The sequence below is a fragment of the Sparus aurata genome, chromosome 23 (assembly GCF_900880675.1).
Source record: "Sparus aurata chromosome 23, fSpaAur1.1, whole genome shotgun sequence".
Lineage (NCBI taxonomy): Eukaryota > Metazoa > Chordata > Actinopteri > Spariformes > Sparidae > Sparus > Sparus aurata.
In genome coordinates, this window is record NC_044209.1 from 26,998,363 (window position 1) to 27,012,965 (window position 14,603).

Consider the following 14,603-nt stretch of genomic DNA (forward strand, 5'->3'; position numbering starts at 1 on the left):
CAACAAAAAGCTCTTCTGGTGATATAAAGAATAAATATAACAACAAGATGTTCATTAAACTCTCCGTCACGTGTTTACAGTCGTCGTCTTCTGCTGGAATATTGTTCAGTAATTTTTATCGTTTTGCATTATGTGACCAGGAAGTAAAGAAGATTTATCATCGCTTCTTTTATTGTGTTTTAATATTTAATAAGGTGCTTCATGTAGTTTCCTGATTGTATGAACCAGCCTGTGTTAAACACAATAACTAGATAATATAATACTTGTTCACAACAAGAAGAAGCAGAGAATTATCAAAATTATTTAAAGTTGTTTTTATTTTTATTAACGCTCCAATTAAATCCATATTATTATTATTATTATTATTAATTTAACATTAATCTCATTTCATTATTTGGAGACTTGAAAGTGTTTATGTGATTTATGGATTTATTATGTGATTAAATATGTATTAATGACAATGTTCACTAATGTACGGAAGCCCAGAGAGGCCAATCGCCCTTTTATATCTGTAAAACAGGGTAAAACTTTTTTTTTAAGTATAAATTATTAAAAAAAATTATGTTTTCAGGTGAAATTATTGTTTTTTTTCGTCAGGATAATTTTTCCGAGTTAATTATTTGTTCACTTGCAAAAAACTGAAGAAACAATTTAGATCAGATTCACAAAATCGATCATCAGAATGTTTTTATTTGACACTTTCCTTCAGGGCTTCCCGGAATTATTTGACGGAAGATCTCTTAAAAACATTTTATGATATAAATTCACATGATCGGATATTAATATTGTTTTATAGATTATAAACTCTTTCATGCAGGTTTTCTCCTACAGACGAGAAGTCCGACGTTCATCTACTCTCCCTGTCCTTCTTGTACCTGAAAAACAAACACATTTATATAAAAACTATGTTTATTAAGACATAACTTAATATAAATAGTTAATTTCTAACATCAGCTTTGATTATAGAAGATAAAAACATGATAATCGTTCACTGAAAGAGCACTTTTTTCCCCACAACTGCACTCAAACTGTGAGAATAAACCACACAGAAGTTTTTTCATTATTTATTATTTACTGTATATATAAATTAAAAGCTGTTTGGTACCTTCGTCCCTGTTTCTCAGCTCTTCGCTCGCATCTTGTTGGCCAGAGCTTCGGCCACGTCGGCTCTCTCCTCGGCCTCCTCCAGGTCGTGCTGGGCCTTCCTGAACCGGGCCATGTGCACGTTGCACTGCTCCTCCTGCAGATCAATCATCAATCACGTTGGACATATTGGCGATCCGACACATCGACAGAACCACCGGATTGATTTTTGCTGCTGATTGTGATGTTGTGATTCACTCACGGCTTCTTCGGCCTGTCGCTTGTACGCTTTCATCTTGTTCTGCAGCTTGTCGACCAAATCCTGCAGCCGCACGTTGTTTTTCTTGTCCTCCTCAGTCTGAAAACGGTCGACAGGTCGAGTTAACGGCTGGATTCTGTCTTTAATCAGTCTTTAGTCCAGTACAGATGTTTACACCTGCAGTCGGTGATGATGTAACTTTACCTGATAGGTGAGCTCTTTGACTTTCCTCTCGTATTTCCGGACTCCTTTGACGGCCTCTGTGGAGCGTTTCTGCTCAGCGTCCAGCTCGTTTTCCAGCTCACGGACCTGAAAAAGGAGAATCCAGGACAGTTTCTATGATTTCAAACATCTGTAGGTCTTCTGTTGAACTGTTTACACCAGGGGAAATTACTTTAGTCGTCTTTTTTACAGACAGCTCATAGTAAATTGTTCCACCATGTCACCTTTCTATCTTAGGCTCACAACTCCTGAACCATGATGTGTAAAATTGATCCAATAATTATTCAAAGTCGAGATAAAAGTTAATGAGAAACATATTTTTCTTTGTTCCAAAAAGTTCTTCTTTCTTTTACAATCTGTGGAACACATTTAAACAATGTTGTGCAGTTGCATCCAAAGTAAAATTATTTCAAGCCACCTGAAAAAAAACAAAAAACAAATAAATCTGTCAGACTGTCAACAATTTGTCCTTGGAGAACATTCCAACGTGTATTCTCGATCATTATTTTCTATTTTATTGCAGATTATAAAAGACTAAAGCCACCAAAACCAAAAGCAAATAAATAAATAACTACCTGAATTACAAACATGCCATTAATTGCACTAAAAAGTATATTAAAGATAAATGTGGGCATCAAGTAATTTATAAAATGAGACAGAAATTGATTTTTCTGCTTGAATTTTTTATTTTTTTAATTTGTATTTTTATTAAATTCCCCATTTCTCATTTAACTCAGCATTTTTCTTCTTAGATTTTTTTTATTTATTAAAATATTTATATTTTTATGTCTGTATTATATTCCCTTTGCATTTTCCAATTTTTTTTTTATTTCCAACACATTTATTTCTGTGTTTTCTGCTTCTCTGCAGTCTCACTCCTCCCTGAGATCACAGATTTAAACAAAACACATATTTTCTATCACTATACTTAATATAATATATTTAAAATGTCGATATATTTGGATTACAGTAAACGTACTCTGGCTTCCAGCTTCTGGAGCTGCTTCTTGCCGCCCTTCATGGCGAGGTTCTCGGCCTCGTCCAGTCGGTGCTGCAGGTCTTTCACCGTCACCTCCAGGTTCTTCTTCATCCTCTCCAGGTGAGCGCTGGTGTCCTGCTCCTTCCTCAGCTCCTCGGCCATCATGGCCGCCTGTAGGTGTCACCACAAGGAGAATTATATTAATTATCTAAATATCTTTCAGTCTGTGTGAAGTGAAATAAGATCCCTGTGAGAGAGCTCACATCAGTGATGGCTTTCTTGGCCTTCTCCTCGGCGTTCCTGGCTTCTTGAACAGCTTCCTCAATCTCGGTGTGAAGCTGAGTCACGTCCGTCTCCAGCTTCTTCTTCGTGTTCAGCAGACTGGTGTTCTGCAGAAAGACGACAGAGATGAGACTCCTGCAGGTGAAAAGGGTTCGTTCAATCTGTTTAAACTTGTCTGACAGCCCACCTGAGAGTGCAGAAGTCCGGCCCGCTCGCTGACGTCGACCAGCTCCTGCTCGGCCAGTTTGCGGCTCCGCTCCGTCTGATCCACGACCGCTCGGAGCTCCTCTATCTCCGCCTGCATCAAGGTCGTCCTGCGCTCCATCATGGTCACCTGCTCCTTCATGTCGTCCTGCCCTCGCACAGAGTCGTCCAGGTGGACCTGGGCGTCCTAGAAACACATTAATTGATCATTAAAACGATCTGGATTTGATGTTTTCTGCCATTCTGCCTCTACTACAGCGAGAAGATGACGTTTCCCCAGACTGCATTATAAAATCGCTCAATTATGTGAGTTGTTGAGTTGGAAGAAACTTTCTAAACTTTGTGAAACGCTTTCAATGACGAATTCTTAATCATTTGGGACTTCTTGTTAATTCGGCGTACATCATACATTAAGATGTAAACGTTTATGTGCATATAGAGCGAGAGACGTATGCGGTGCTAGCTCCTCTGTGTGTGCTAACTTTTCCTGTGTCTCGTGTTATTTCTGTACCTTGAGTTGTCCCTGGATGTTCCTCAGCTGTTTCTGGGCCTCGGCCGCCTGCCGGTTGGCGTGGCTCAGCTGGATCTCCATCTCGTTCAGGTCTCCCTCCATCTTCTTCTTCACCCTCAGGGCGTCGTTCCTGCTGCGGACCTCGGCGTCCAGCGTGGCCTGCATGGACTCCATCACCCTCTGGTTGTTCCTCTTCAGCTGGTCGATCTCTTCGTCCTTCTCCGCCACTTTTCTGTCCACTTCGGCTTTAATCTGGTTCAGCTCCATCTGCACGCGCAGGATCTTCGACTCCTCCTGCTCCAGGGACGCCTGAAACACATTATTTGGTTACTTACACTCTTCTTTAGCTTTATTTCTCGGGTGTGTTTGTCATCGGTCGTACCTCGGCTTCTTCCAGCGACGTCTGCATGTCGCATTTTTCCGTCTCCACGTGCTTCTTGAACTTCTCCAGCTCGTGAATCGTCTTCCCGCTCTCCCCGAGTTGTTCCGTCAGGTCTGAGATCTCCTCTGGAACGACACGCAGGGTTTGGTTTTTAAAGGAAAAGAAGTTTTTCACCTCAGCTGTTTGTTTTCTCACACTAACATTTCACTCACGCTGCAGGTTTTTATTCTCCCTCTTCATCGTCTCCAGGTGATCCAGGGCTTCTTCGTACGAGTTCTTCAATTTGAAAAGCTCCGTGCTCAGAGATCGAGATTCCTTCTGAGCGCTCTCAAGCTCCGCCTGCGACTCCTCGTACTTCTGCTTCCACTCGGCCAGAATCTGAATCCGGTGAAACGTGAAGCCATGAATAATTCAGGATGTGATATAAAGACAATCGATGTCGCGTTTGGCGCGATGAATCACCTTGTCGAAGTTTCTCTGCTTCTTGTCGAGGGTGGCGGCCAAGCTGTTGGAGCGCTCCACGTCCACCATGAGGTCCTCCATCTCGTTCTGGAGGCGCTGCTTGGTTTTCTCCAGCGAGGCGCACTTTGAGTTCACAGCCTCGATTTGTTCTTCGGCCTCTTGGAGACGCTGGGCGAGTTTTTTCCTGTCGAAACAGAAAAAAACGTTAATAACTCTAAAAATAGAGTCATGTTTTATTTTACAGACACGTATTTTACTAACAATTTCCCTGGAAGTTTACTGGTAAAAATATTCTAAAGTAGTTCTAGAGAAATATTCCAGCCTCCAGTTCCAGTGATGTCACTCAGTGGTTAAGTTGCATTATGGGTAATGTAGGCGCAAGGTTTTGAAAAGCAAGAAGAACACATGGAATAAAAAAGGAGATATCTGCTTCTGCTGGGTCGATTTTAATGATTTGCTTATTGAACTGTCCATAACTTGGCTCTGACATTACCCATAATGCAAAGTGGCAATGTAACAGATTACATGCAGCTTCCTCTGGAGCCACAAAAGGCTTCACACCCCCTTAAATCCTTCACACTGCGCCGTTAATCAGAGAAAAGGGAGATTATGAAACGTTTGATTACTTGGCCTCCTCCAGCTCTTCGGTGCGTTGGATGGCGTCCGTCTCGTATTTGTTCCTCCACAGAGCGACCTCCGTGTTGGCTTTGGACAAACCGCGCTGCAGCTCGGCTTTGGCCTCCTGCTCCTCCTCAAACTGCTCCCGGATCAGATCGCAGTCGTGACGGGCCGACTGTAAACTGTGAGCCAGGGCGTTCTTAGCCTGTGGAGAACGACACCGATAAGGAGCTTCACGAGGAAAAAAAGCAAAGTCATCTAGAAAAGTGAGCGTTAGCACACGTGTGTTTACCTTTGTTTCCTCCTCGATGAGGCGTTTCAACTCATCGATTTGTGTCGTGAAGCCCTGTTTTCCTCTCGTCAGCTGGGAAATGAGACTTTCTCTCTCTTCCATTTGTCGGGAAAATTCAGCTACAGACAGCCAAGGAACAAGATGGTTCTCAGATCAACAACATCGTCTCTGTCCTGAGATCATAACCTGGTTCCTCAAGACAATCCACAGAACTCATTGTGAGCAGTTTCATGCTGCAACTATTTTCTTTAACAATAGACGAGAGGAAAAAGAAGACTCACGGTCTAATTGGACATTGGAGTTTGAGTTTTGACCCTTTGAGGCTGCTGTAGAGTGTTGAAGCTACAGAGCAGACGACTGATTTCACGTGAAGCCAACACACTAAATATCTTTATTCCTGCGAGCGTGACGCCGTCGGATAATCTAGCAGTAATCCACCGGCCCACTGATGGTAATTCCCGTGACGTATTAACATTCAGCTAACAGACTAATCACCAGTTAATTAGTGGATTCAGGATTCAAAGAATCAATTTATGAATCGTAAATAAAAAAATCACCATACTGAAGGAAACTGCTCGTTCCAACATGAAACCGTCTGTGGACTCTTGAGTTACCGGGTGATTTCTGGGAGGAGACACAACACCAGAACGATCTGGGCTGCAGGTGAGAGGAGTTTTATGTTGATTTGTCTCTTTGAGGATTTCTAATGAAAGCAGGAAGATAAATTACCGTTCTCCGTTTGAAAGCGAGCCCTCTGATTGTTGAGGTCGGTGATTTGTCGCGTGTTTTCGTCGCTCTTCGTCTTCAGCTCTAGAAGCTGATCTTCGAGCGAGCGGCACGTTTTCTCCAGGTTCACCTGAAAAAGCGTCGACACAAATTCCTCCAGTTAAACACATTTCTTTAAGATAATCAGAGACTCCAGGTGTTAAAATCTCACCTTGGCTTTCGCCACCGTCTCCATGTTGATGGCCAAGTCATCGATCTCCATCTTCAGCTCGCTCTTCTCCTTCTCCAGCTTCTGTTTGATCCTCTGCAGGTTGTCGATCTGCTCTCCCAGCTCCGCCATGCTGTCCGCCTGCTTCTTGCGCAGCGCGGCGGCCGTGGCCTCGTGGTGCAGCGTCGACTCCTCCAGGTCGCGCCGCAGTTTGAGGAACTCGGCCTCGCGCTTCTTGTTCATCTCGATCTGGGCGGCGGTGGCTCCTCCGGCCTCATCCAGCCGCTCGCTGATCTCCTCGATCTCCCTGGAGAGGTCGGACCGCTGCTTCTCGATCTTTGCTCGGACGGCGCGTTCGGCCTCGACTTCCTCCTCCAGTTCTTCAATACGAGCCTGAAAACAAACACACCATCGTGAGGGGACGGCTGGTTGTTTTCCTTCTGATTAATTTAAGACTTTAATCTGTTTTTTTATTACGTGGAGCTCCTTCATCTTCTTCTGAAGCTGGTTATTGATCATTTGCTCGTCTGCAATTTTGCCGGACAGCTGGTCGTTTTCAAACTCTTTCCTGCAGAGACACGAAGACACACGAGTCAGTTTAACTCCAGATTCGTTTCCTCACTCGTGCTCTTCATAATCAGCGCACGAGCTCACTTCTTAATCCTCTCCTCAGATTGCTGTTTGTCGTTCTCCAGGTCCATCAGGGACTCCTGGGCGAGTTTCAGATCCCCCTCCAGCTTCCTCTTGGCTCGCTCCAGGTCCATGCGGATCTTCTTTTCCTGCTCCAGCGAACCCTCGAGCTTGACGGCAAATTACGACAGAGTTAATTAAGATGTCGTGCATCCCCGGTGTTTCAGTTTAATTACCGTCTGCAGCCACTCACGTCGTCCACTTGCTGTTCCAGCTTGGACTTGGCTTTGGTCAGAGCGTTGACTTTGTCCTCCTCCGCCTGAAGATCGTCCAGTCCCTGCTGATGAGCCTCCTGAAGAGCTCGCTTCTCTTTGGTCAGCTTGCCGATGTTTTCGTCCTGACCGGCGAGCTCCTCCATCAGGTTCTTAACCTGCAGGAAGACGTACAAATACAAACATATACCAACTCCACCTGGACTCACGGGACCTCGTGAAATCCTACAGCTGTTTTACAGATGACTTGGCGATGACAAACCTTGTTTTCCGTGGCGTGTTTCTCCTTCTCCACCTTGGCGAGGGTCATCTCCAGGTCGTCGATGTCCTTCTTCAGCTCGGAGCACTCGTCCTCCAGCTTCCTCTTCTTGGCCGTCAGCTCGGCGGTCACTTCCTCCTCGTCCTCCAGTCTCTCGGTCACCTCTTTGAGTTTGGCCTCCAGCTGGATTTTGCTCTTGATCAAGCCTTCGCATCTCTCCTCCGCGTCGCAAATATTTTCAGAGTCCTGTGAAGATTCCCCAGAGAGAACGAGCGCTGATGTTTGATCGTTTGCAGAGTAGTTTGCGATAATCAGATTAGTATTTTTGCTGCGATACTCACAGATTGAACTTGCAGGAGGAGATTATTCTTCTCCTGCAGAAGAGAAACCATCTTCTCTTCGAGCTCCTTCCTCTTGGAGTCTGACTTGGCCAGATCCTCCTTACATTTGATGAAGTCCTCCTTCATGGTCACCATCTCCTTCTCCGTCTCTGCGCTCTTCAGGAGTGGCTTTATTTTGAAGAACAGCTTCATCCACGGCCAGTGTTTCACGTTCATGAACGAGCGCAAGTTGTACTGCAGAATCCAGACGCAGTCTCTGCAAGATATACAACAACGGCGTTTAGTTGGTATGTTAATGGTTCTGTGTCTATCGCTGTAGAGGGAGGATTGTTGGTGCTGATCTTACTTTTGTGCGATTAAGTTGGAGAACTCTCTCCTCATGAGGTAACCACGACACAGCGCTTGAGTCTGAGTCACCAGAGAAGCCAGCTTTTCATCTCGCAGCTCCTCCAGAGTGCCGAGCAGGCCGGCTTTGAAGAAGACCTGCAACCACACAGTGTGTTAAAGCTGCATCCAGTTACAGTTCACCAAGAAATGATAATTCAGTCTTCAGCAGCGTCGCAGCATTCTCCTAAACAACTGAAGCAGCTGGAGACTTGAATTCAAATGTTAAAATAATAACAGAAAAAATATATAAAATGGCTCCATTAAGCTCATCAAGCATAATCCAAGTCTCCAGAAGCCCAGAGATCCCAAGAGGATTTGAAAAGACGTTATTTACGACCTTTTTCAAGCCAAAATCTTCACTGTAGCCGCTGAGCTGAAAGCATTTAGCTCGCATAGCGTCTGAAGTGGCTGCACGAGCTCGACCGCGTGTTGAGGCTGTTAATAAGGTGTTTTCAAATCACACATTTAGTATTTTGAGGCTTCTGAAGTCTTGGATTACTCCGAACAAGCTGTACAGAAGCATTTTTATTGTTATTTCTGTTTTATAAGAAGTCTCCAGCTGGCAGTCGAGCTCGTGCAGCCACTTCAGACGGTATGTGAGCTAAACGCTTTTAGCTCAGCAGCTACAGGGAAAATGTTAACTTTGTTAAGGGTGTAAGTACGTCTTTTTAAATCAATGTAGGATCTTTTAGAGACTAGTATTAAACTGGACGATCTGTATGGAGCCATTTGATGTTTATCCTTCAGTTATTTTACATTTTAAAAGAAGTTACGCTGTTTTGCTGTGAAGCTCCAGAAATGTGTCTTCACTTGACTTCCCATCAGCATGAAGGTGAGGAGATGAAGTTTATATTTTGGGTGAACTCATCCTTTAACCTTTAACCCTATGAGGGAGTTGAACACAAACCTTCGTCGAGCCAAACTTGTACTGTGTGTGATCGAGGTCAATCGAGCCAAGAAGCTTCTCAGAAGCTTTCTTTCCATCGATGAACTGTCCCTCGGGGATGGCGCTGGCGTTCAGGATTCTGTATCTGTTCCATTAAAGATGAAGGCAGATTATCACAAACTGAAGGACAAGCATTAGTTTTCTTTAAGTTTCAGATATTTCAGGTTTGAATCTGTGCTGACCTCTGCTTGAAGTCAGCATACAGGATCCTGCTGGGGAATCCCTTCCTGCAGATCCTGATGCCCTCCAGCACGCCGTTACAGCGCAGCTGGTGGATGACCAGGTGGTTGTCCATGATCCCTGCAGACGCAACAAAGTCAACATCAAGTTTTTCATCTTCAGGAGCCTCTGTTTGTAAAGTTGTAAAGTTTTTCTTGTACCTGGTGTTTTAACCTCATTTGGAATCAGGCAGCGCACAAAGTGAGGATGGGTGCTCCTCAGGTTGGTCATTAGTTTACCCAGATTTTCCTGCAGGAGATCGAGATGAGAATATAAAACACTGAGAAGACGAGCGGTTTGTCCTCCGAGGCAGCAAATTACAAATCCTGTCTCCTTTAAATTCACAACAGATGTCCAAGTGTTTTTATCACATATTTCTTGCTTTGTATCTTGTCTACACAGTGACAGTAGGAGGTGATTTATGACGTGTCCTGATGGTCAGATAATGATAGCCCTGTTGCTAAAGTAGGCGCTAACTGCTGCTAAATGTAGCTGCAGTGAGGTTATTTGCTCCGTTAGCCGTGCAGCTAAAGTTAGCTGTCCTACTTGGTGTCAGGAGACAAACCCAGCAGAATTATAAACACATTTTCATCACTTCTGTACCCTGAAAACTGCAGACACCGTCTGAAACGAGCCGCCCTTCTTCTTTGCTCCTTTCTTTCCACCTTTTCCACCTCCAGCGTCTCCGCCCGATTCTACACAACAGAAACAGAGTGTTATTCAATATTCGTCCAAGTATTAAGTCCGGTAAAGACGCCCCCTGGTCTCCGTATCTTCCCTTAATTATTTCAATATTTCACCTGCTTCAGCTCCAGAGAATGAAGCGTACAAGAAGGACAACAGCTTCATGGACGACTTCTGGTAAAGCTGCACCACCGACTCGTTCAGAGGGTCTTTGTTCTTCTCCAGCCAGTTGGTCAGGTTGTAGTCCACAGTGCCGGCGTAGTGCACCAGCGAGAAGTGAGCCTCGGGTTTGCCTTTGACCACCTTCGGCTTCTGGAAAGCGTTATTTTTCCCAAGATGCTGGTCGTAGAGTTTGTTCTTGAAGGAGGTGTCCGAGGCCTTGGGGAACATACACTCCTCTTCAAGGATGGAGAAGATGCCCATCGGCTGTCGGGTCAATCACAGGCGTACATTATAAATATACAAGGTGTTAAAATGTTGCTGATGTTCAGATGAATCCAACCTTTTCAATCAGCTCGATGCAGGCGGCCAGATCCATCCCGAAGTCGATGAACTCCCAGTCGATCCCCTCCTTCTTGTACTCCTCCTGCTCCAGCACGAACATGTGGTGGTTGAAAAACTGTTGCAGCTTCTCGTTGGTGAAGTTGATGCAGAGCTGCTCCATGCTGTTGTACTGTGACGACAACGAACCGTTAACTCAACAACACGGAGACGCCGATCCGAAGCGAGCTCCGAGTCCAAAACTCACGTCGAATATCTCGAACCCGGCGATGTCCAGCACCCCGATGAAGAACTGCCGCGGCTGCTTGGTGTCCAGCATCTCGTTGATTCTTATCACCATCCACAGGAACATCTTCTCGTACACGGACTTGGCCAGAGCGCCGACGGCATTCGTGACCTGATCGGGAGATTTTAAAAGAAACGTGAGTCAATGACACAAAGAGAGGCTTTTTAATGCAAACAGCAGTCGCACTCGTTGACATTTTTAAATCTCGCCGCAGCACCTGAGGGACCGTCTGGCCTTTGGTGACGTATTCGTTCCCCACTTTCACTCTGGGGTAGCAGAGGCCTTTCAGCAGGTCGGCAGAGTTCAGACACATGAGGAAGGCCACTTTGTCTGCCACTGAGGGACAAACACAGCATTTTTAGTCTACCATCATCTGCTGCGCGTTTTAAACAAACACCAACAGACTGGCTGACCGATCGAGCCTCACCCTCGGTGCCGTCGGGCTCCGCCTGCTCCTCGCGCTGCTTCTGCTTGAACTTCATGTTCCCATAATGCAGCACGGCGCCGGTCAGCTTGTAGATGGACATCTTCTCTTCGTTGGTGAAGCCCAAGACATCGGTGGCCATCTGTGGTATTAAAATTCAGCGTGAGCAGGCGACGGGAACACGCGGCGAGTGATTCAACGGGAGGCGAGAGACGGCGAAACTCACGTCTGTGGCCAGCAGCTCCTCTTTGTCGTCGATGCTGGCCACCGAGATCTGCCCCTGACTGATCATGGGGAAGTCGTAGGGGTTTGTTGTTATCAGAAGCATTTCTGCAGAGAGAAGCATCAAGAAGTTTAAAGAGTTTATTCTATAACATCCGTGAGATGTAATGTCCTCGTCGTACCGATCAGCTCTGATTTGTGTCCGGTCATTATCTGATAGAAGATGTGGTAGCTCCTCTCCTCAGACAGCTGGAACGTCACTCTCGACTTCTCCAGCAGATCTACAGTCGTATAGAACATTTAATTAATGATTAATGACGCAAACAGTTTTACAAAGTCTTCCTGAGCCCATGTAGTGATGTCCTTTATGTACCTGTTGTGTCTGCCCTTCGAGATATCGTCTTTTTATTGTTTTTACGGCGTCACAGCTTTTTAGGAATCAAGTTTGTTTGATTGGGAAAACTTACAGGTTTCAATGTCGGCGGAAGCCAGTTTTCCTGTGGTTCCGAAGTGAATTCTGATGAATTTACCCTAAAAAAAAAATCAAAATAAATCCAATTAAACTGAGCAAACTGCACAAGAAAACATGAAAGTGTTGTTATTAGATTTTAGGAATTATATTAGATGATTCTGAGAGATATAAAGAAGCAACTCTTCCTCAAAGATCTTCTTTTTAGAGCTCGTACTCACAAATCTGGAGGAGTTGTCGTTCCTCACAGTCTTGGCGTTCCCAAACGCCTCCAGCAGAGGGTTCGCTGAGATGATTTGATCTTCCAGAGTCCCCTGAAAAACACAGCCGGCTTCATCAGGATCCCACAGTCTTCCCCCTTTTATCTCACAGCTCGCGTCTCGTCGAGGGGATTACCTGCATTTTGCCAGACGAGTGCTCCTTCTTGTCGCCACCAGCAACTGCGATTGTCGCAAAGTACTGGATGACACGCTTGGTGTTGACGGTCTTCCCTGCACCGGATTCTCCACTGAGAACACAGAATAAACACATGAACACAGCTGAAAAGAATCAGTCTGTACACTTCCTTATTTAATCGCTATATGACACGACTCACGTGATCAGGACAGACTGGTTCTCACGATCTGCAGCGGACAAAATAACACAAACAAGCTTCAGGATCGAGATCTTTTTTAAAATGAACGTCGTGTCGTTCGAGGCTCACATCACTCTTTCTTACCTGTGAGCATATTTTGATATGCGTTATCAGACACGGAGAAAATATGCGGCGGGGCCTCCATGCGCTTCTTGCCCCTGTAGGCCGCCACCACCTGCGGGTCGTAGACCGGCAGCCACTTGTAGGGATTCACCGTGGCACAGAAGAGGCCGGAGTACGTCTGCAGAGGAGGAGATAGTGTGAGAATCACTCCGACACGTGACGAGATGATAAACCTCCCTGTCATCGCTCACATAAATCATCCAGGCTGCGTAACGATCCTTGAGGTTGAACAGCACAGACGGCTCGTTGAGGTGGGTCATCATGGCCATGTCCTCCATCTTGTCGTACTTCGGGGGATTCATGGGGTGGCAGTCTTCTTCTTTGACTGTCACCATCTGGACAGATAACGTAAGAGGAGGAGAGAGAAGATGCAGCACCTCATTACAGCCCTCATAATAGAGCATTCGTGCTGCAGAACTAAAAGAAATCGGCACCAGGAAAAGAAAGACAGCACATTAAACTGTTCTTATTCCTGGAAATGTATTAGAATGATCCTAAAACGCCTCTGTGGCCTGTTGTTGAACATCTGGAGGACAGGTTTGGTTTTGGGCTCCTGTAAAAAGTCATGAGCTGATTTTTTTCCCCCTTAAACTGTCAGAAGTTTAAGTTTTGGCATTAATCTAAAGGTGTTTGAACACACTGAATTATTTATTTATCAGCCTGTAACTGCCCCTTAATAACAATCTCACTGAAAATAAACAGAAAAATCTCTTTATTTCCTTTTTTACACTAATTTCGTTCATTTAAATCGTCAAAAACAAACACTAGGGTGGAAAAAAACTGCTTGTACAAACAGCAAAACTTATAAAACTTCACTGAGGGAATATAAAATGTAAACATAAACTTTAAAGATGTTGGTTTCTTTCAACAAATAAAGCATCAAACCTGCTGAGATGTGAAGTCGTATATCTGTATTTCACACGTTACAGCCCATTTATCACAAATCATACACTCTTTACTGAACACCATCCAGATTTAAAGCAGCTGCAGTGTTTTACATTATTTAATGTGTTTTCTTTTTCCACCTCCGCTTCGAGTTCCAGCTCATTTATTTACAATATGACTTTACTGTTGTGAGTGATACATTATTTTTGGATGGTAATTTGACAGCAACGTAAAGTGTGATAAACCACTGATGTAGGAAACAAAAACGATCTATTAGACATTCACGACTGATACCTTGGTGATATTTAACGATATGATGTTTTTATGACGGCCAAATTTGACTTCATGCAGAAAAGCTACAGGGTGGATGTGGAACAATAGTCGACTCGATGAAGGTTAAACATCCGTCACATTTTACCGTAAATCCCAAAAAATGCAGCTTCTTGGAATAGATGTACAGAATGTTTATTGCACTTGTTTACCTCGTCAGCTGCAGTCTTCACGGTGACTTGGCCACCATCTTTGTTCTGGATGACTGCTTTGATGTACAGCTCCTTGGGGTCTGGAACAAAGCAGGCTGTCCGGGCATCAAACGGCCGGTTCTGGGCCTCAATCCGCTCCTTCTCGGGTTTGCGGAGAAAGATGGCTGCCGGCCCGTACTGGGCCATCTCGGCGTCGCTGCTCATGTTGATACCTGAGGATAAAAAGGAAATAAAAAACTCAATCTTAAGTCCAATTAATCAAAAAACTTGAAATATTTCCAACTAAATAATGTCTTCTGTTGTTTCGTACATACCGGGTCAACAGTCCCCTGTAGAGTCGGATCAGATATCTTCAGTGCCGCAGGTCAAACACAGATCCACCAACGTTGACAGCCACCAGAAGGGAAAATGATGGATCTCACCGACGGTCAGTCACTAAGTGAAGCCCAGCAGGAGGCTGAGGCTCCTTTTATCAAGACGAATGTGCTGCTGAAGCGAACCGGACGCTCCAAACTTGGTAATGTCACTCCTTTCAAACGTCAATCAAGTCGCATTATCGATCTCTGGCCCGCTCTTAAATATGGGACGGGATCTTGGAGTGGTAATAGGAA

General features: G+C 44.8%; 1 protein-coding gene across 1 annotated transcript; it reads right to left on the minus strand.

Moving 5' to 3' along the window:
- Positions 1-409: 409 nt before the first annotated feature.
- Positions 410-14,436, minus strand: LOC115575314 (myosin heavy chain, fast skeletal muscle-like). The gene is made up of 40 exons (XM_030407247.1): positions 14,307-14,436; positions 13,993-14,204; positions 12,817-12,960; positions 12,587-12,743; positions 12,464-12,491; positions 12,265-12,376; positions 12,090-12,182; positions 11,867-11,930; positions 11,582-11,680; positions 11,404-11,507; positions 11,181-11,319; positions 10,971-11,089; positions 10,715-10,864; positions 10,469-10,639; positions 10,083-10,392; positions 9,886-9,977; positions 9,444-9,531; positions 9,246-9,363; positions 9,025-9,148; positions 8,077-8,213; positions 7,731-7,986; positions 7,393-7,635; positions 7,112-7,288; positions 6,883-7,028; positions 6,706-6,796; positions 6,232-6,621; positions 6,024-6,150; positions 5,295-5,413; positions 5,011-5,207; positions 4,385-4,568; positions 4,135-4,300; positions 3,923-4,047; positions 3,541-3,849; positions 3,013-3,216; positions 2,807-2,932; positions 2,544-2,714; positions 1,547-1,651; positions 1,346-1,441; positions 1,106-1,240; positions 410-875 (listed from the first exon to the last, which is right to left on the minus strand). Exons 2-39 carry the CDS (start codon positions 14,194-14,196, stop codon positions 1,121-1,123), a joined length of 5,805 nt encoding a protein of 1,934 aa, XP_030263107.1. The 5' UTR covers positions 14,197-14,204; positions 14,307-14,436; the 3' UTR covers positions 410-875; positions 1,106-1,120.
- Between the last annotated feature and the right edge of the window lie 167 nt (positions 14,437-14,603).